The sequence below is a fragment of the Lithobates pipiens genome, unplaced genomic scaffold (assembly GCF_037356315.1).
Source record: "Lithobates pipiens isolate NorthernLeopardFrog02 unplaced genomic scaffold, aLitPip1_a1.2 Scaffold_3, whole genome shotgun sequence".
Classification (NCBI taxonomy): Eukaryota; Metazoa; Chordata; class Amphibia; order Anura; family Ranidae; genus Lithobates; species Lithobates pipiens.
The window spans coordinates 244,131,962-244,154,741 of record NW_027507790.1 but is presented as its reverse complement, the minus strand read 5'-3'; the positions used below and the strand labels follow the sequence as shown (position 1 = coordinate 244,154,741).

Genomic DNA, 22,780 nt, shown 5'->3' with positions numbered 1-22,780 from the left:
GTTGTGGTTATGACAGATGTTGTTGTGGGGGCAGTTGTACTAGTTGGTGTTACTGTACTGGTCTGTGTTGTTGAGGGGATTGTTGTGGTGGTAATAGGTGTTGTTGTAGCTGTGGTGGTGACTGTTGTGGTAGTTGGTGGTACTGTAGTCACCTCTGTTGTTGTGGGAATTGTTGTGGTTATGAAAGGTGTTGTTGCAGGGGCAGTTGTACTAGTAGGTGTTACTGTACTAGTCTGTGTTGTTGAGGGGATTGTTGTTGTGGTAACAGGTGTTGTTGTAGCTGTGGTGGGGACTGTTGTGGTAGTTAGTGGTACTGTAGTCACCTCTGCTGTTGTGGGAATTGTTGTGGTTATGACAGATGTTGTTGTAGGGGCAGATGTACTAGTAGGTGTTACTGTACTAGTCTGTGTTGTTGAGGGGATTGTTGTGGTGGTAATAGGTGTTGTTGAAGCTGTGGTGGGGACTGTTGTGGTAGTTGGTGGTACTCTAGTCACCTCTGCTGTTGTGGGAATTGTTGTGGTTACGACAGGTGTTGTTGTAGGGGCAGTTGTACTAGTTGGTGTTACTGTAGTAGTCTGTGTTGTTGATGGGATTGTTGTGGTGGTAACAGGTGTTGTTGAAGCTGTGGTGGTGACTGTTGTGGTAGTTGGTGTTACTGTAGTAGTCTGTGTTGTTGAAGGGATTGTTGTGGTTGTAAAAGGTGTTGTTGTAGCTGTGGTGGGGACTGTTGTGGTAGTTGGTGTTACTGTAGTAGTCTGTGTTGTTGAAGGGATTGTTGTGGTTGTAACAGGTGTTGTTGTAGCTGTGGTGGGGATTGTTGTGGTAGTTGGTGTTACTGTAGTAGTCTGTGTTGTTGAAGGGATTGTTGTGGTTGTAACAGGTGTTGTTGTAGCTGTGGTGGGGACTGTTGTGGTAGTTGGTGTTAATGTAGTAGTCTGTGTTGTTGAAGGGATTGTTGTGGTTGTAACAGGTGTTGTTGTAGCTGTGGTGGGGACTGTTGTGGTAGTTGGTGTTACTGTAGTAGTCTGTGTTGTTGAAGGGATTGTTGTGGTTGTAAAAGGTGTTGTTGTAGCTGTGGTGGGGACTGTTGTGGTAGTTGGTGTTACTGTAGTAGTCTGTGTTGTTGAAGGGATTGTTGTGGTTGTAACAGGTGTTGTTGTAGCTGTGGTGGGGACTGTTGTGGTAGTTGGTGTTACTGTAGTAGTCTGTGTTGTTGAAGGGATTGTTGTGGTGGTAACAGGTGTTGTTGAAACTGTGGTAGGGACTGTTGTGATAGTTGTTGATATTGTAGTCACCTGTGTTGTTGTAGGAATTGTGCTTATGACGGGTGTTGTTGTAGGGACAGTTGTACTAGTTGGTGTTACTGTAGTAGTCTGTGTTGTTGAGGGGATTGTTGTGGTAACAGGTGTCGTTGTAGCTGTGGTGGTGACTGTTGTGGTAGTTGGTGGTGCTGTAATCACCTGTATTGTTGAAGGATTTGTAGTTATGGTGGGTGTTGTTGTAGTGGCAGTTGTACTAGTTGGTGTGACTGTAGTAGTCTGTGTTGTTGAAGGGATTGTTGTGGTTGTAACAGGTGTTGTTGTAGCTGTGGTGGGGACTGTTGTGGTAGTTGGTGTTACTGTAGTAGTCTGTGTTGTTGAAGGGATTGCTGTGGTGGTAACAAGTGTTGTTGTAGCTGTGGTGGGGACTGTTGTGGTAGTTGGTGGTACTGTAGTCACCTCTGGTATTGTGGGAATTGTGGTTATGACAGGTGTTGTTGCAGGGGCAGTTGTACTAGTTGGTGTTACTGTAGTAGTCTGTGTTGTTGATGGGATTGTTGTGGTGGTAACAGGTGTTGTTGTAGCTGTGGTGGTGACTGTTGTGGTAGTCGGTGGTACTGTAGTCACTTCTGTTGTTGTGGGAATTGTTGTGGTTATGGCAGGTGTTGTTGGTGCAGTTGTACTAGTTGGTGTAACTGTAGTAGTCTGCGTTGTTGATGCGATTGTTGTGGTGGTAACAGGTGTTGTTGTAGCTGTGGTGGTGACTGTTGTGGTAGTTGGTGGTACTGTAGTCACCTCTGTTGTTGTGGGAATTGTTGTGGTTATGACAGATGTTGTTGTGGGGACAGTTGTACTAGCTGTGGTGGTCATTGTTGTGGTAGTTGGTGGTACTGTAGTCATGTCTGTTGTTGTGGGAATTGTGGTTATGGCAGGTGTTGTTGGGGCAGTTGTACTAGTTGGTGTTACTGTAGTAGTCTGTGTTGTTGAGGGGATTGTTGTGGCGGTAATAGGTGTTGTTGAGGCTGTGGTGGGGACTGTTGTGGTAGTTAGTGGTACTGTAGTCATCTCTGCTGTTGTGGGAATTGTTGTGGTTATGACAGATGTTGTTGTGGGGACAGTTGTACTAGCTGTGGTGGTCATTGTTGTGGTAGTTGGTGGTACTGTAGTCATGTCTGTTGTTGTGGGAATTGTGGTTATGACAGGTGTTGTTGTAGGGGCAGTTGTACTAGTCTGTGTTACTGTAGTAGTCTGTGTTGTTGAGGGGATTGTTGTGGTGGTAACAGATGTTGTTGAAGCTGTGGTGGGGGCTGTTGTGGTAGTTGGTGGTACTGTAGTCACCTCTGTTGTTGTGGGAATTGTTGTGGTTATGGCAGGTGTTGTTGGGGCAGTTGTACTAGTAGGTGTTACTGTACTAGTCTGCGTTGTTGAGGGGATTGTTGTGGTGGTAACAGGTGTTGTTGTAGCTGTGGTGGGGACTGTTGTGGTAGTTAGTGGTACTGTAGTCACCTCTGCTGTTGTGGGAATTGTTGTGGTTATGACAGATGTTGTTGTAGGGGCAGATGTACTAGTAGGTGTTACTGTACTAGTCTGTGTTGTTGAGGGGATTGTTGTGGTGGTAATAGGTGTTGTTGAAGCTGTGGTGGGGACTGCTGTGGTAGTTGGTGGTACTCTAGTCACCTCTGCTGTTGTGGGAATTGTTGTGGTTATGACAGATGTTGTTGTGGGGGCAGTTGTACTAGTTGGTGTTACTGTACTGGTCTGTGTTGTTGAGGGGATTGTTGTGGTGGTAATAGGTGTTGTTGTAGCTGTGGTGGTGACTGTTGTGGTAGTTGGTGGTACTGTAGTCACCTCTGTTGTTGTGGGAATTGTTGTGGTTATGAAAGGTGTTGTTGCAGGGGCAGTTGTACTAGTAGGTGTTACTGTACTAGTCTGTGTTGTTGAGGGGATTGTTGTTGTGGTAACAGGTGTTGTTGTAGCTGTGGTGGGGACTGTTGTGGTAGTTAGTGGTACTGTAGTCACCTCTGCTGTTGTGGGAATTGTTGTGGTTATGACAGATGTTGTTGTAGGGGCAGATGTACTAGTAGGTGTTACTGTACTAGTCTGTGTTGTTGAGGGGATTGTTGTGGTGGTAATAGGTGTTGTTGAAGCTGTGGTGGTGACTGTTGTGGTAGTTGGTGTTACTGTAGTAGTCTGTGTTGTTGAAGGGATGGTTGTGGTTGTAACAGGTGTTGTTGTAGCTGTGGTGGGGACTGTTGTGGTAGTTGGTGTTACTGTAGTAGTCTGTGTTGTTGAAGGGATTGTTGTGGTTGTAACAGGTGTTGTTGTAGCTGTGGTGGGGATTGTTGTGGTAGTTGGTGTTACTGTAGTAGTCTGTGTTGTTGAAGGGATTGTTGTGGTTGTAACAGGTGTTGTTGTAGCTGTGGTGGGGACTGTTGTGGTAGTTGGTGTTAATGTAGTAGTCTGTGTTGTTGAAGGGATTGTTGTGGTTGTAACAGGTGTTGTTGTAGCTGTGGTGGGGACTGTTGTGGTAGTTGGTGTTACTGTAGTAGTCTGTGTTGTTGAAGGGATTGTTGTGGTTGTAAAAGGTGTTGTTGTAGCTGTGGTGGGGACTGTTGTGGTAGTTGGTGTTACTGTAGTAGTCTGTGTTGTTGAAGGGATTGTTGTGGTTGTAACAGGTGTTGTTGTAGCTGTGGTGGGGACTGTTGTGGTAGTTGGTGTTACTGTAGTAGTCTGTGTTGTTGAAGGGATTGTTGTGGTGGTAACAGGTGTTGTTGAAACTGTGGTAGGGACTGTTGTGATAGTTGTTGATATTGTAGTCACCTGTGTTGTTGTAGGGATTGTGCTTATGACGGGTGTTGTTGTAGGGACAGTTGTACTAGTTGGTGTTACTGTAGTAGTCTGTGTTGTTGAGGGGATTGTTGTGGTAACAGGTGTCGTTGTAGCTGTGGTGGTGACTGTTGTGGTAGTTGGTGGTGCTGTAATCACCTGTATTGTTGAAGGATTTGTAGTTATGGTGGGTGTTGTTGTAGTGGCAGTTGTACTAGTTGGTGTGACTGTAGTAGTCTGTGTTGTTGAAGGGATTGTTGTGGTTGTAACAGGTGTTGTTGTAGCTGTGGTGGGGACTGTTGTGGTAGTTGGTGTTACTGTAGTAGTCTGTGTTGTTGAAGGGATTGTTGTGGTTGTAACAGGTGTTGTTGTAGCTGTGGTGGGGACTGTTGTGGTAGTTGGTGTTACTGTAGTCACCTGTGTTGCTGTCAGAATTGTTGTGGTTATGACAGGTGTTGTTGTAGGGGTAGTTGTACTAGTTGGTGTTAATGTAGTAGTCTGTGTTGTTGAAGGGATTGTTGTGGTTGTAACAGGTGTCGTAGCTGTGGTGGTGACAGTTGTGGTAGTTGGTGTTACTGTAGTCACCTGTGTTGTTGTGGGAATTGTTGTGGTTATGACAGGTGTTGTTGTAGGGGTAGTTTTACTAGTCGGTGTGACAGTAGTAGTCTGTATTGTTGAAGGGATTGTTGTGGTTGTAACAGGTGTTGTTGTAGCTGTGGTGGGGATTGTTGTGGAAGTTGGTGGTACTGTAGTCACCTCTGTTGTTGTGGGAATTGTTGTGGTTATGATGGGTGTTGTTGTAGGGACAGTTGTACTAGCCTGTGTTACTGTAGTAGTCGGTGTTGTTGAGGGGATTGTTGTGGTTGTAACAGGTGTTGTTGTACCTGTAGTGGTGACTGTTGTGGTAGTTGGTGGTACTGTAGTCACCTTTGTTGTTGTGGGAATTGTTGTGGTTATGACAGGTGTTGTTGTAGGGGCAGTTGTACTAGTTGTTGTTACTGTAGTAGTCTGTGTTGTTGAGGGGATTGTTGTGGTGGTAACAGGTGTTGTTGAAGCTCTGGTGAGGACTGTTGTGGTAGTTGGTGGTACTGTTGTCACCTCTGTTGTGGGAATTGTTGTGGTTATGATAGGTGTTGTTGTAGGGGCAGTTGTACTAGTCTGTGCTACTGTAGTAGTCTGTGTTGTTGAGGGGATTGTTGTGGTGGTAACAGGTGTTGTTGTAGCTGTGGTGGGGATTGTTGTGGAAGTTGGTGGTACTGTAGTCACCCGTGTTGTTGTGGGACTTGTTGTGGTTATGGCAAGTGTTGTTGTAGGGGCAGTTGTAATAGTTGGTGTTACTGTAGTAGTTTGCATTGTTGAGGGGGTGGTTGTGGTTATGATAGGTGTTGTTGTAGGGTCAGTTGTAATAGTTGGTGTTACTGTAGCAGTCTGCGTTGTTGAGGGGATTGTTATAGTGGTGGTAACAGGTGTTGTAGCTGTGGTGAGAACTGTTGTGATTGTAGATGGTACTGTAGTCACCTGTGTTTTTGAGGGGATTGTTGGAGTTATGACAGGTGTTGGAGGGGTAGTTGTAATAGTTGGTGTTACTGTAGTCACCTGTGTTTTTAAGGGAATTGTTTGGGTGGTAACACGTGTGTTTGTAGTCATTCTTGGGGTTGTTTTATTATTTGTTGTAATAGTTGTTACAGTCAAGGGATTTATTGTGGAGGTAACAGGTACTGTTCTATTTGTTGTAGTAGTAGTTAGTGTTGATTTAGACATCTGTGTTGCTGAGACGGGTAGTTTAGTAATAATGGTGGATTCTGTTGTAGTTGTAGAGAGTGGTTTTGTGTTAGTTGTAGTAGATGTAGACATAGAAGCTGTTGTTGTATAGGTTAATGTGGAAGTAGTGATAACAGGTTTGGTTACTGTAGTGAATGATATTGTTGAGGGTGGTGTTTTAGTTGTACTTTGTACTGTTGTAGTCCTCACAGGTATTACTGGCCCTCCTTTAGTAGTTTTAGATGAAATGGTTGCTGCTGTTGTGGTTGTTCTCGTTGTTAGACTGGCTGATGTTGTCTTTGGTGTTCCAGGTTGCACAATGCAAATATTTCCATAGTAAAACAAATAGGTAACATTATATCTGATAGCAGGAAGTTGTCCAAAAATACTTTCTTTTTGATGGAAGAGCTCAGCAATGATGTTTGCTGGTATGGTTTGAAAATAATTATCCATAAACAACATTTCTACCTAAAAGAAAAAAAAAGGTGTTACTTAGGCAACTTTGATGATGTCTTCAGAAAGTCTCTGCATGCATATTGTATGCACTGGGAGTCTGAGACCCGTGCATTTACTGAGCTCTGCATAAGTGGAAGAAAATGGTGCAGAAGTCTCCAGTCTTTTTTTAAATGTACAAGCGCAGCTCAGTTTACATTCCAGCACAGTGCCTATTTGCCAGGATGAATACAGTCTTATGCCGTGTATACACGGCTGGATTTTCGACAGCAAATTTCTGACGGAATGAATCCGTCGGATAACTCGACCGTGTGTGGGCTTCATCGGACCTTTGCTGTCGAACAATCAGGCGGACTTTAGATTTAGAACACGTTTCAAATCTTTCCGATGGACTGGAGTGTGGTCGAAAAATCAGTTAGTCTGTATGTTAGTCTGAAACCGACGCTAGGGCAGCCATTGGCTACTGGCTATGAACTTCCTTATTCTAGTCCGGTCGTACGTCATCACGGTCGAATCCGTCGGACTTTGGTGTGATTGTGTGTAGACAAGTCAGTTTTGGCAGAACTCAGTCGAAAAGTCCGGCCTTGTGTACACGGCATTACACTAGCATACGCAAGTGTAATGTCATTCTGCGCCAGCCAATGACGTAAGTCCATTAACAGCACCCAGCAGAAGATGCCGGCACTGGCGAGGGACGCAGACCATGGAAAGTAAGGTCAGTTTAGCTACGCTTTAACCACTTGACCACTGGGCACTTAAACTCCTTTCCTAACCAGACCAATTTTCAGATTTCGGTGCTCTTACACTTTGAATGACAATTACTCAGTCATGCAACACTGTACCCGAATAAAATTTTTGTCCTTTTTTTCACACAAATAGAGCTTTCTTTTGGTGGTATTTAATCACCGCTGGGTTTTTAATTTTATGTGCTATTAACCAATAAAAACTGAAAACTCGGTAATGTTCCCGGGTGCGCGCCCCAGGGGGCACGCGGGAGCAAGATTCTGGGAGGACGTCCATGGACGCCCTCCCAGATTAAGCCAACCGCGCTGTAGCCATCTTTCAGCTATGGCCCGGTCGACATGTGGTTAAATATGTGGTTAAACAACAACAAAGAAAAATTCCCAGTTCAACTTACTAGCCAGCCTGCAACAAACCGAATTGTCCTGTCTAACAGTTCACATTAAAAAGAGGGGCACACATTTGCAAATACATGAGCAAGATGCAACATCACGGCATCCCGGTGTTATCTGCAGTCCTAACTTTATACATTTGAGAGCCTCCATAGTAAGAGCACACTTTAAAGCAGACCTAAACCCTAAAGGATGACATTTAATTTGATACTAGGGATGGACTGAACACCCCTCGGTTCGGTTTGCACCAGAACATCTTTCGAAAAGGCAAAAGTTCTAGCAAACCCTATTAAAGTCTATGGGACATGAACATAAAAAATCAGAAGTCCTCATTTTAAAGGCTTATATGCAAATTATTTCCATAAAACTTGTATGGGACCCCCCAAAGCACCTTGTCCTCATATTGATGGGGACAAGGGCCTCTTTCTGACAACCCTGGCAGATGGTTGTTGGGGGGTGAGGGCGGGGGGGCTTATCGGAATCTGGAAGCCCTCTTTAGCAAGGGGCCCCCAGATCTCGCCCCCCCCCCCCCCATGTGAATGGGTATCGGGTACATCGTACCCCTACCCTTCACCAAAAAAAGTGTCAAAAATTAAAAACCATTTTTGACAACTCTTTTATTAAAAAAGGGAAAAAAAGTGTCCCGTGATGTACATCCACTGTCAATCACACTGCCCAACGGACCCGAAAATAGAAAAGACATTAAAACCTCCGCCTCGATGGGAGACCGCTGTCTCTTCGCTTTGACAGCTTTTATATAGGCAAGGGTGGCACATGACGTCAGAAGGGTTCACTCGGTTATGTCACCAGGGCGGGGGGGGGGGGGGGCTTGCTCGTGCCCCCTAGCCTGGCCTGCCAGGCTGCTTGCTCATGTGAGGGTCTGTTATGGATTTTGGGGGGATGCCACACCAATTTTCTTTTTAATTTTGGTGTGGAGTTCCCCTTAAAATCTGCAAGGGACCCAAAGGGCCTGGTATGGATTTTGGGGGGACCCCCAGGGTGTTTTTTTTCTTAATTCTGTCATAGGGATCCCCTTAACCACTTCAGTACAGGGCATGTTCAACCCTTCCTGCCCAGACCATTTTTTATCTTTCAGTGCTCTCACACTTTGAATGACAATTACTCAGTCATGCAACACTGTATCCAAACCAAATTTTTATAATTTTTTCACACAAATAGAGCTTTCTTTTGGTGGTTTTTAATCACCACTGGGTTTTTTCTTTTTTGCAACATGAGTAAAAAAAGAGCAAACATTTTTAAAAAATAAACACTTTTTACATTTTTTATTATAAAATTTTGCAAATAAGTAATTTTTCTTCATAAATTTGGGCCAAAATTTACACTGCTACATATCTTTGGTAAAAATAACACAAATTAGTGGATTTTATTTAGTCTGTGTGAAAATTATTGAGTCTACAAGATGGTGCAAATCATAAAAATTTGATCACACCTGATATACTAACAGCCTATCTAATTTTTTGAGGCCCTGAAATGTCAGCACAGTACAGATACACCCCAAATGACCAAGTTTTGGAAAGTAGACAGTCGAAGGTAAGGACCCGATGCACATGCCCGACGGGCGCAATGTCTGCCGGGCACCCGCGATTGCCCGTTAACCGAGCAGGACCGTGGATCTGTGTGTGTAAACACACAGATCCACGTCCTGTCAGAGGAGACCGATCATGTGATCCTAGTACAGAGGAACATCGATCGGTCTCCTCCCTTTGTGAGTCCCCTCCCCCTACAGTTAGAATCACTCCCTAGGACACATAGTTAACCCTTTGATCACCCCCTAATGTTAACCCCTTCCCTGCCAGTGACATTTATACAGTAATCAATGCATTTTTATAGCATGGATTGCTGTATAAATGCCAATGGCCCCAAAATGATGTCAAAAGTGTCTGATGTGTCCGCCGCAATATCGCAGTCACGATAAAAATCGCAGATCGCTGCCATTACTAGTAAAAAAAAATAATAAAAATGCCATAAAACTATCCCCTATTTTGCAGACTAGCTATAACTTTTGCGCAAACCAATAAATATACGGTTATTGCGATTTTTTTTAACCAAAAATATGTAGAAGAATATATATCGACCTAAACTGAAGACATTTTTTTATTTTTTTATTTTAAATTTGTGATATTTATTATAGCAAAAAGAAAGCACTACGGTATTTGTGGGGAAAAAAAAATGAATTTGGGTACAGCTTTGCACAACCGCGCAATTGTCATTCGAAGTGCGACAGCGCTGAAAACTGAAAATTGGCCTGGGCAGGAATGGGGTGAAAAATAGGATTTTTTGTACTCACTGTAAAATCCTTTTCTCTGTAGTTCACCGAAAGACACAGCTCCTTTCTTATACCATTGGGTTTTTACACCAGATGACCAAGTCGCCGCTTTACACTCCTGAGCGACAGACGCTTGATGTCGGAAGGCCCAAGACGTTCCAATTGCACTGGTGGAGTGGGCTGTGACAGGAAAAGGGGGCACCTGCCCCTTCAAGGCGTAGGCCTGTACTACAATCTGTCTGATCCACCTGAAATGGTGGCCGACGAGACCGCCATGCCTTTTTTCGGACCAGCCACCGAAACAAACAAGGAGGCTGACTTCCAAAAGGGAGCCGTAGCAGACAAATACACCCTCAGAGCCCGGACCACATCCAGGGAATGGAGGGCCACCTCCTTAGGATGTGTCGGTTTAGGACACAGAGATGGTAACACAATGTCTTCATTGATGTGAAACCACCTTCGGCAGAAAAGAAGGTTGCAGACGCAACACCACTTATCCTTGTGGAAAACCAGATAGGGCAACTTGCAAGACAAGGCCGCCAGTTCCAAAACCCTCCTGGCCGAAGTAATGGCCACTAGAAAAATCACTTTCTGGGAAAAGGTCAACAGAGGATCTCTCTGATATTTTCAAATAGTGTTTTCTGAAGCACCGATAACACCAGGTTCAGACGCACCGGAGGAATAACATGTCGGACCCCTTGAACAAAAGTGCTCACTAGAGAGTGAGACGCCAGGTGTCGCTGAAAAAAGACAGCCAAGGCTAATATTTGTCCTTTGATGGTGCTTAAAGCCAATTTCTGGTTTACTCCCTGCTGTAAAAACAGCAGGATCCTGAATATAGAATAGGAGCGTGGATGCCAACCTTTCTCCTCACACATGGAGATGTAGGTCTTCCAGGTACAATGATATATCTTACGAGAAGAAGATTTCCGTGCTCTCAGCATAGTTGGAATCACCGAGTCCGAAAGACCCCGGTTCCTCAACACCTGGCTCTCAATAGCCATGCCGTTAAAACCAGCGATGGTAAAGCAGGATGCAGAATCGGACCTTGAGACAACAGGTCCTCTCGTAACGGCAGTCGCCATGGGGCGTCCGCCACCAGGCGCACTAGGTCTGCATAACAGGGATGCTAGGGCCAATCTAGGGCAATCAGTATTACTGGAATCCCCTCGGCCTCTACTCTGCGTAGTAGACGTGGTAACAGCTTCAGTGGAGGAAAGGCAAAGATCAGCTGGTACTGATCCCACGGAGCCACCAGCACATCTGACGTGTCTGCCCAAGGATCTTTTGTCCTGGACACGAATCTCGGCACCTTCCGATTGAGGCGGGAGCCCAGAAGATCCTTGTCTGGTGTACCCCATCGCCGGCACAGTAGCCTGAACACCTCCGGATGCAACGCCCATTCTCCTGGGTCCAGCATCTGGCGACTTAGGTAATCCGCCTGCCAGTTCTTCACTCCCGGGATGTAAATGGCTGATAGGGCCGGTACATGTCGCTCTGCCCACTGAAGGATGTGAGCGATCTCCCGTGCGGCGGCCGAGCTTCTTGTTCCTCCTTGGTGATTGACATATGCCACCACCATGGCGTTGTCTGACTGGATTCTGATTGGACGCCCTTGAAGTCTTATCGACCATGTGGAGAGGCATAGCCTGATCACTCGCAGCTCGAGCACATTGATCAGCAGCTTGGATTCCTCATCCAATGTAGCAGTAGGAACGACTTCCCGGACCAAAGTGACGGGGGCCTCAGCCACCAGAGCAGGGAGTCCCTGACTGACTGGCTCACCTGAATCTGTCGATCCAGGTATAACGGAGATTTGTACCATTTCGTCAAGATCTCCTTCTGCAAAACTCTCGTGTGAAACTGGGCATACGGTACTTGCTTCGAAGGAGGCCACCATAAGTCCCAGGACTTGCATGCAGAAGCTTAGCGACGCCCACCTGTGCTTCATCAGCAGTCTTACCGCGGCTCTGAGAGTTCACAGCTTGTCTGAAGGGAGATAGACTCTCGCTTCCATGGAATCCAGTAGTAAGCCTAGGTACTCCAAATGTTGAGTCGGTACAATCACTGACTTTTTTAGGTTTAACAGCCACCCAATCTCCTGCATGGTGTTCACCACATCCTGCTCTAACCCTGAGGCGGAAGATGCTCTCAGGAGGAGATCGTCTAGGTAACCCACGATTGATTGCAATCCCACATTGTCGCAGCAATGCCAAAACAGGAGCCAATACCTTGGTAAAGACTTGGGGGGAGCCAAAGCCAAAGGGGAGAGCCACAAACTGGTAGTGGGCTTCCCCAACTGCAAATCGCAGACATTTCTGATGCCGAAGGCATATGGGTATGTGCAGGTACGCATCCTGGATGTCCAAAGACGCCAGGGAGTCCCCTTGGTGGAGTGCAGCGACTACTAAGAGAACTGATTCCATTCTGAACCTCTGTACATTTACAAAGTAATTGAGGGCCTTTAGGTCCAAAATTGGAAATACCCCTTCCTTTTTGGGGACTACAAACAGATTTGAGTAAAACCCCTGGAAACGCTCCGACTCCGGAACAGGTACTATCACCCCGCGATTCAGCAGGTCCCTTACCGCCCCCAATAGGGCCTCCCGGTGAGCCAGGAGTACGAGTATGCTGGAGGGGAAGAATCTGTTTTGTGGGCAAGAGAGGAACTTTATCTTGTAGCCGGAGGAAATCAGATCGCAGACCCATTGGTTGGACAGCCGAGAGGCCCACCGGGCTGCAAACTCCCGAAGGCGACTCCCCACCCGTGTTGCAAACCTTCATGTGGTAGCACTTTTGCTCGCAGGCTTGTTAGGCTTGCAGTTCCAGGGGCGCTTTTGTCCTTCAGAGGTCGTCCTGTCAGGCTGGGGACGCTTAGCCGAAAAAGCCGCGTGTGAGCGGAAAAAGAGGGCCCTTGCCTACAGAGTGGCTCCTTAGCCTTCCTGGCCTGTGGGAGTAGTGTAATCTTATCACCTGTGGCATTTTTAATAATGTCATGTAATGAGGCTCCAAAGAGCCGCACGCCAAGGAAGGGTAGATCCGTCAGGGCTTTTTTAGATGCCTGGTCAACCAACCAGCATTTTAGCCAAATCAGGCGCCTCAGCACCACTGCTGACACTGAAGCCCTGGATAGCAGAGGGAGAGTATACAGGGCCGCGTCACAAACATACTTAAGGCCTTGCACTAACTGGTATGCTAGTTCCATGCAGACAGGAGAAGCCTGTTGCTCCCCCAATTTGCGGTGCAAAAATTTTGCCCACTCAGTGTCTGTGACACAAGTGTGAATGTCAGTACTGGTCGCATTGCTGACCCCACAACCGTAAACACGGAAATATCCACTGCCTCGGCCTTCCTGTCCATGGGATCCTTAAAGGCAGGAGTCCCCTCTACCGGGATAGTGGTTACTTTGTTTAACCTGGATATTGGGGGGTCCACGACTGGAGGAGCCGACCACTTTTTGAGAAGGCTCTCCTCAAAAGGGTAGCGCTTCACCATATATTTGGGGACCAAAAAGGTCAGTTGCGGTCAACCCCATTCCTTGTATATGAACTTATCGAAATAAGTCAGAAAAGGAAACACCTTAGGTGTACGGGCTTGCTTACGGGACCCAAAAGGGACCGTTACATCAGAAGAGGGATCTGCTGGCTCCTGAATTTTCAGGGTATTGCGCACAGCTGTGATAAGTGCTCCAACAAGCGTTTTATTGCGCACGGACCCAGGCGGGGAATCATCCTCACTGTACGAACGGTCCTGGTCAACGTCGCCTGAAACGTCAGAACAGGGGTCACCAGCCTCAGCAGGGCCCGAGTCTGCGTCAGAGCTCTCCCCTGAGGACGGGGGGCAGGGGCTGTTTTTTACCACCTGTGCGCCCATGCAATGCCTCCATCTTGGCAACGAACGAATTAAGGACCGCCAACAAGGCGTCCAGAGGCACTGCACAGTCTGCAGGTGAACCGGTTGCAATTGCCTGGATTTCGGGGGATGAAACACCAGTTTCGGAACCCATACTGACCCTACCCTGTCTGCCACCTGTTGGGGACTTAAGACAGTGATGGTCCCACCCTCCTAACTGCTGCAGACTGAGGGGCCCCTACCGCAGGACTCACCACCCTGACCGAGTTCTGTGCCGTCCAGATAGGTGTGCCTGTGTCAGCTCCCAGATGCATAAGAGACAAAGCTGCGCTGTGCTGAGTTCCTCTGTATAGCGTTGAAGCTGAAAAACATGTTCAGGCTTCAACAAAATGGCCACCGAGCATCCAGTATAAAGGACATCACAGAGAAAATGGCCACTGGACTACAGTAAAATGGAGACAGAGTATGCTGCTCACTGGTCACACCAAAAATGGCCACTGGACACTGTATGCAATGAAGAATAGCAAAAAAACAGGCAGAGAAATGGCGGTAAAACAGCGCTACAGTGATCAGCAGACACAGCCTCCAGACACTTTAGGGGAGAGACCTACAGACATCCAGGCACAGCTACCCAGTGCAGTCCCCACCCCAGGTGAGAGCCCCTGTCCATGGCACACACACGGGGAGGGAAGATAGGGACAGGGAGAGAAGAGAGGCAGGTGAGGGACCCCCGAATTGACCTCCCAGGGAATGCTCAGCTGCTCAGCCCCACCGAGGCAGGGACCAGTCTACCAGTCCTGAAGAGCTGGGAGACATTCCATCATAGACCCACTCTCCGATCAGTACGGGGTGGCTTCTGGCCTGGCACACTGTGACACAGACATCAGTAGCCCAGTCATATGTGTGTCCCGGGGCATTACGCCCACCAGCTGCCCCTGGAGCTGGGGCATGTCGTGGCCGACCCAGCGCAGAGCTCTGGTCTGCACATGCTCGCTGGCCAGGCTGGGGAAACTACAAGGATAAGGGTATCCAGCCTGTCACCCAGCCAGTTGTTGATAGCAGATCACAGGATCACAGGATCATTAATCTTGCGCAAAAAGCAAACTTCTGCAGAAAAATCCATGGACCGATGGGCCCACAGGGTTCCTAGGTCCTTCTCCTTCACTAGGCAGAAAAAAAATGAGGCTGCAGTAGCAGGCTGGGGGGTTGTTACCTAAGGGAGCACCCCTTGGGCAGAATTAGAAAGTTCTAGTTTTATTATAACATATTAACATGCTCTGCCTAGTCCTCTCCTGAAGGTGGAGTAACAACCCAATGGTATAAGAAAGGAGTTGTGTCAGTCGGTGAAATGCCCGATATTTTTATACATTCTGGATTTTGAATGGCTGAAGAGGAGAGGGCTGCAGATCAGTGGCGTCACTAGGGTGTCACCCAGTGTGGAAAAAATTGGTGTCACCCCCTTCCACCAACTATAGCCCCCCCTCAGTACAGACCACCCTCTCTCAGTATAGACCCCACCCCCCACTAAGTACAGATCCCCCTCCTGCAGTATAGATCCCCCTCCCTCAGTACATATCCCCCTCACTAAGTACAGACTAACCTTCCTCAGTATAGACGCCCTGCACTAAGAACAGACCCCCCATCAGTATAGACCCCCCTCAGTACAGACCCCCCATCACTACAGACACCCCCTCAGTATAGACACCCCCCAGTGCACACCCCCCCTCAGTATAGACACCCCCCAGTATAGAAACCCCCTCTCAGTACAGTCCCCCCATCAGTATAGACCCCCTCAGTGCAGACCCCCCTTTCCCCTCCCATAGCACCCCCCCCCGTGCAAATGTCCATCTACATATAGTAAAGTGTATAGAGCTCAGAACAGCGTGGACGGATATACACAGCGGTGTGTGTCCCTCTGGCTCCTCCTCCTCCTGTGTGGATGTAAACAGAGAAGAGGGGGAGGCAGCTTCAGTCCGCTCCACTGAGAGACACAGCCACGAGACCAGAGACCAGTGCAGATCAGTGTAGGGCAGCGGACGGTGTTAGCAGTGCTGCCACATACGGGTTTCACCCATCTGGTGGGTGTCACCCGGGAGCAGCCCGCCCCCCCCCCCCCCCCCTTATGTAGTACAACTTATGTAGAAGCTTTTGTTTCATGTGTATATCAGTTAATGCCAGTCCAGTCACTTCCCTGGGTATATGTAAAGGTTTACAACTATTTTAATGTACAGATCACACACACAGAGGAAGGAGGAAGAGCAGAGGCTAATGTACTAATCATGCACAGTGGGAGACTAGAGATGAAGGGGTTAATGTTCAGATGGGCACAAAGGAGGTGAAAGGGTTAATACGCAGGTCACATTGAGACATGATGGCGATTACCTTTTTGAAAAGGTCCCTGTGTCACTGAAACACAAAGAATGATCTGCAGCTGAGACTGCTGATCCATTCAGTCTTTCCCTATTCACAAGTACTCGATCTCCCACTGTCCCCTGTTGTGGGGAAAAGCAGAGGGTTCAACACTATAAACAATACCATGTGATTGCTGTGATGACCAATCACAGTGATCACATGGTACCCAATCATTTAGATTGGCTTAGTACAGAGTCTCTGTGTATAAATGGCATTGAGATAAATATAGGGTCATTATCCAATGTTTAAAGACATCCCCCGATAGAAAAGGGATTAACCAGACTTGGGTTCCATGGTGAACCCTCAGAGATCTAGGCAGACTGAACGTATCGGATATAGCACTAGTACAGCAGAAGAACACCCCCAATATAAGCTTTGCTATTCAGAGTGATAATAATTTGCTTTGCACACACATATGAATATATTTATAAGTCAGTGAATGTGACTTTCACCAAAGTAGGTGTATCTTCCTGTTGCGTCTGTTTTAAATGACAGTAATTGATTTACCTGCAGTGAATGTCACATACACGGCTTTATAAATATACTGTATACTGTGTATGTACACATACTCTATGCACAATGTACGTTATGTTTACCTCTCCGGGTATACTGAAAGCTCTAATCAATATGAAGTCTTCATCACAGGTATTTTTCAAATAATGAGGAATCCCGATAGGGAAATAGATCACATCCCCTTCAACAACATTGCATTCTGTGCCGGAGATAGCTACCTGGTGAAAACAAGTTAAAGAAAACAGTTAACATTTGTATATGACCCATAATTACAGAGAAGTAATTAGGGGACTTCCTAATACACATGCGCATTCATTTTCGTCCGAATGCATTTTCGTCCGAATTTCAGGTATTTTCCTTATCGTTTTGACAAACGATAATGAAAGCACAGAATCCGAAAAATGAAAGATCCAACAGAAATAAATGCTTTATTTTCGTTTTAGTTTTGACACAGTTAGATACAGATAGGCGATTCAACATGACTCTGACAATAACAATCTGTGTCTATTGAACTTGTATCATAACAGTCCATTTACACAGGGGCAACACGACTTCCAGCGCGACTTTGGGAGGCAACTTGGACACGACTTAAGTGCGAATCACAGCGCGACTTATAACGCGACTTTAATGTAAAAAAAAGGTTTCCTTTCAAGGGCATGGGTATTAAGGGGAACCTCGCGCCAAGAAAAAAAAATGGCTTGGGGGTCCCCCTCAAAATCCATACCAGACCCTTATCCGAACATGCAACCTGGCAGGCTGCAGGAAAAGAGGGGGGGGCGAGAGAGCGGCCCCCCCACCTTAACTGTACCAGGCCACATGCCCTCAACATTGGGAGGATGCTTTGGGGTCCCCCCCAAAGCACCTTGTCCCCATGTTGATGAGGACAAGGGCCTCATCCCCACAACCCTGGCCGGTGGTTGTGGGGGTCTGTGGGCGGGGGGCTTATCGGAATATGGAAGCCCCCTTTAACAAGGGAACCTCCAGATCCCAGCCTCCCCCCCGGGTGAGGTGATAAGGGGGTACAAAAGTACCCCTACCATTTCACCAAAAAAGTGACAGTGTAGAGAGAGAGAAAGTCATGAGGAACATAGTTTCTCTATGGTTTCCTGGGTCACTGGGGCAGTGATCTGGTTGGATGCTGACAGCCCATGTGACCCTGGTGACCATCTTGGGTCAGGCAGAGTCTAAGACCCTGGCTCCTGGGTTTGGCATGCATTCAGCATGTGGGTAGTGTAGGGACAGGTCAGCCATCTGTCAGGGACAGTATTAGCAGTAGGGGAAGGTTCCAGATGAGTAGGGAATGCTTAAGGATCCAACTATACAAACAAATGGCAACCAACCCTCCAGGCATACCTGCCCTGAATCTATCCATTATTATATATGTGCTTCAACTTTGGATACTTTCACATTATAGAGTAAGTACTGCAGTGCACGGGGGTGCCGTGACATGGCTGCTGCTGCTTACGCATGTATTTGCAAATATGTACAAACTGAACCCCTGTCTTTAACGTGAACTGTAGACTACCCAAGCTTTTTTTATCCACTGTATTTACGTACCTTTGCACAACCTTTGAGTACATAGGCCATTTCATGTGCATTTAGATTATAATATGGTCCCAAGAGGCCAAATGGCTTTAGGATTACCACTCCCAAGCTAAGTGTATTTGGATACTGTAAAAAGAAATTGAAGTTGTGTCAGTTTAATTTCTCCAAGCAAGATACAAGGTTGCATAGCACAGAATTATGTAAAAAGATGCTAATTTTATTGAGAAACATGTTGATGACTTTTCTAAAAGTGATATGAAATCTACATACTGTGAATCAAATGGACTTTCTAGCCACAAGCAATAATAATAGTTTTAGTTGGTTTCTGGATTTTCATTTTATATGGCATTTTGTTGAGTTTTATATTCATTAAATTTTTTATTATAAAAAAAAAATATTTCCTAGAAAAATTCATTTTTGTTTCAGTCCACTTCCTATCCTACGGCCCCCTCCTATACGCCCCCCGTACAAAGCAACCCAAGACCATTAAAGTGATCACTAAGTTCTCTGCCCATCATAATCATTCACGTACCTTACTATCACATCACTGGCATCTAGTAACAGATCACCATGCCCTAAGGAAGTACGTCAGACCCACCCTCCGGAACTGGTATTTCATAGGGCAACCTCACTTGGAGATAGGCTTACCAGCAGCCACTATTGGGCGGAGTCGCGGGGGGCCATTTTGCATGATGCCCTTGGCTCCAAGAGACTACAACATTTATACTACCAAATGAAGAACTTTTCTCCTCTCCCACACATGCCAGCTGTGGTACGAGAGGAGTTATCTACTTGATGGTGTACGCATGTAACGCATTTTTTACGTGAGCAAGACCATCAGAGAGCTCCGGCAGAGAATAGGGGACCACCTACAGTGCCTTGCAAAAGTATTCACCCCCTTGGCATTTTTCATGTTTTGTTGCCTCACAACCTGGAATTAACATGGATTGTTTGAGGATTTGCATCATTTAATTTACAGAACATGCCCACAACTTTGAAAATGTTTTTTTTTTTTATTGAGAAGCAAACAACAAATAGGACAAAATAACAGAAAAAGTCAATGTGCATAACTATTCACCACCATAAAGTCAATACTTTGTAGAGCCACCTTTTGCAGCTATCATAGCTCCAAGTCGCTTTGGATAACTCACTATGAGCTTGCCACATCTTACCACTGGAATTTTTGCCCATTTCTCCTTGCAAAACTGCTCCAGCTCATTCAATTTGGAAGGTTTGTACTTGTGAACAGCAGTCTTTAAGTCTGACCACAGATTTTCTATTGGATTGAGGTCTGGGCTTTGACTAGGCCATTCCAACACATTTTCATGTTTCCCCTTAAACCACTCAAGTGTTGCTTTAGCAGTGTGTTTGGGGTCATTGTCCTGCTGGAAGGTGAACCTCCGTCCTAGCCTCAAATCACACACAGAGTGGTACAGGTTTTGCGCAAGAATATCCCTGTATTTAGCACCATCCATCTTTCCCTCAACTCTGACCAGTTTCCCAGTCCCGACTGCTGAAAAACATCCCCACAGCATGATGCTGTCACCACCATGTTTCACTGTGTGGTGTTCTTTGGGTGATGTGATGTGTTGGGTTTGCGCCAGACATAGTGTTTTTTTTGATGGCCAAAAAGTTCAATTTTAGTCTCATCAGACCAGAGCACCTTCCTTCATGCCTTTTTTGCAAACTCAGAATGTGCCATTTTGTTTTTTGCTGAAAGTAATGGCTTTCTTCTGGCCACTGTGCCATAAAGCCCAACTATGAAGCGTACGGCTTATTGTGATCCTATGTACAGATATTCCAGTCTCTGCTGTGGAACTCTGCATCTCCTCCAGGGTTACCTTAGGTCTCTGTACTGCCTCTCTGATGAATGCCCTCCTTGCCCGATCCATGAGTTTTGGTGTGCGGCTATCTCTTGGCGGGTTTGCTGTTGTGCCATGTTCTTTCCATTTGGTTATGATAGATTTATGGTGATCCTAAGACAGTGATGGGGAACCTCGGCACCCCAGATGTTTTGGAACTACATTTCCCATGATGCTCATGTACTCTTCAGTGTAGTTGAGCATCATGGGAAACGTAGTTCCAAAACATCTGGGGTGCCAAGGTTCACCATCACTGTCCTAAGAATTATCAAAGATTTGGATATTTTTTTTATAATCTAACCCTGACTTCTACTTCTTAACATCATTGTTCCTTACTTGTTTGGAGAGTTCCTTGGTCTACATGGCAGTGTTTGGTTAGTGGTGCCTCTTGCTTAGGTGTTGCAGCCTCTGGGGCCTTTCAAAAGGGTGTGTATATGTAATGACAGATCGTGTGACACTTAGATTGCACACAGGTGGACATCATTTCACTTACTATGTGAAGATAAGTGGTTGCACCAGAGCTTTTTATGGGCTTCATAACAAAGGGGGTGAATCCATACGCAGATGCCAATTATCAGTTTTTATTTTTGAAAAATAGTTTTATGTATATATTTTTCTAATTTTACTTCACCAACTTAGACTATTATGTTCTGATCCATCACATATAATTCAGATTAAAAAAAACATTGAACTAAAGCCTGAAATGTAGCAAAATAAGTAAAAAGCCAAGGGGGGTGAATACTTTTGCAAAGCACTGTATATTATTACTTCTCCAATGGAAAACTCACCACTGTGGGTCGCCATATAGGCCTGCATCATAGGTTAAATCCGAGGTGGTTACATTTATAGTTCTAGAGGTGATTCCAGAATACCTGCAGGGGGAGATCTCCTCCAACATGAAACCGGAGACCGTATGGATTGAGCGAAGCAATGCCAATGTCCCCCCAGGTTTAACCACTTGCTTACTGGGCACTTAAACCCCCCTCAGTCCCAGACCAATTTTCAGCTTTCAGCGCTGATGCACTTTGAAGGACAATTGCGCGGGCATACAACACTGTACCCAAATTAAATTTTTATCATTTTTTTCCCACAAATAGAGCTTTCTTTTGGTGGTATTTAATTACAGCTGGGAGTTTTATTTTTTGCTAAACAAACAAAAAAAGATGCAAAAAAAAATCATGTTTAATAGTTTGTTATAAAATTTTGCAAACAGGTCATTTTTCTCCTTCATTGAAGTGCGCTGATGAGGCGGCACTGATAGGCTGCACTGGTGGGCACTGATAGGCTGCATTGGTGGGCACTGATAGGCTGCACTGGTGGGCACTGATAGGCATAGTTAAGGCGGCACTAATAGGCACAGATAAGGCGGCACCGATGGGCACAGATAAGGCGGCACTGATGGGCAAAGATGGGCACAGATAAGATGGCACGGATGGGTAGCACAGATGGGTGGTACTAAGGGGCACTGATAGGTACCACTGATAGATGGGACTGATGGCCACTGATAGGTGGCACTGATAGGTGGCTCTGATAGGTGGCACTGCTGGGCACTGGTAGATGACACTGAAGGGCATGGATATGTGGCACTGGGGTGCAGCACCTTTGTTGAGGCAGATTGTGGGCACTGCTGGGTGGCACTGCTGGGTGGCACTGTGGGCACTGCTGGGTGGCACTGTGGGCACTGCTGGGTGGCACTGTGGGCACCGCTGGGTGGCACTGACGGGGGGCACTTATTTTTTATTCATCTTTATTGATGAGGGGGCAGGTGGGCACTGGCAGGGGGCAGGTGGGCACTGGCAGGGCTGGCCGTGATCGGGACTGATGTCCCGATCACGGCCGCCGGTGATCGGCTCTTTTTTTTTCTCCTCGCGCTGTCAGCGCGAGGAGGAATAATAGCCGATTACCGGCTCCGTTATATCACATGATCAGCTGTCATTGGCTGACAGCTGATCACGTGATAAGGGGTCGGGATCGACCCCTTGCTCTGATCGGTGATCAGGCGAGTCTCATAGACTCGCCGATCACAGAGCGTGCCGCGTGCGCCCCCCAGGGGGCGCGCAGGCTGCTCGTGTAGACATAGTCCCGGAAAAGGAGATCCGCACTGTAGCCGTCATTCGGCTATAGCGCGGGTCTCAAGTGGTTAAATGAAGTGCCTACATATAAGCCGTTTTTGTACTCTTTTCCTTCTTGTGCCTCTCCCCTCCCCCCCCTTTTCTCCCAGTTTCCCGCTTTTCCCTTTCCCCTTTATGCTGTACCAAACTGGCAGCGCCAGCAGATTGTGATTTGTCTTTTAATAAACTCTTTATTTATATAAAAAGACATATTGTTTATTGTGTTGTTTAATTGCGGAGTGAATTTATTTATCCTTATGTTTTGTTATATAATTTACATATGTTTTTATCTGGTTGATGCCTGTAGTGCCTATGTATCGTTGCCACATCCATTGCACAATAAACGTTTTAATTTATCTTTAGCCTTTTTGTCCTATATTGCACCGTGAGTTCCTGTGGATATATGTTCAGCCCGAGTTGTTTCTTCCTCCGCCAGTGGAAGACATGCGCCTCTCCAGGGAGGGGAGTATCTGCCTCGATAGAGAGCCTTGTTCACTCCCACCTGGATGACGGCCCATATTTTGGCCGCCTCGACATATGGTTACACGTGTGAGCGTACTCCACGCATGCCCAGTGTGGAGAGATGGGCCCGGTGATGTCACGCGCTGGCACCAGCCAGCCGGGAGGTGTGTGAACCGGGGTGCAGATATATACAAGGATGCATTGAGTGGCTTCCATTCAGATGGCTGCTTCCCAGGGGTACATGGCACTGACTTTTTTTAAACTTTCTGCCTTGCAGTCACTATTTGATTAAAAATAATTGCGG

General features: G+C 46.5%; 1 protein-coding gene across 1 annotated transcript in view; it reads right to left on the bottom strand.

The window, feature by feature from the left end:
* The window catches only part of LOC143941264 (uncharacterized), a 221,326-nt gene that overhangs the window by 18,267 nt on the left and 180,279 nt on the right, over positions 1-22,780 (bottom strand). The window contains 7 exon segments of the mRNA XM_077463301.1: positions 41-128; positions 567-2,023; positions 2,114-2,675; positions 3,027-3,089; positions 3,351-4,670; positions 8,280-8,312; positions 9,808-9,899. Coding sequence (XP_077319427.1) covers positions 41-128; positions 567-2,023; positions 2,114-2,675; positions 3,027-3,089; positions 3,351-4,670; positions 8,280-8,312; positions 9,808-9,899 — 3,615 coding nt within the window.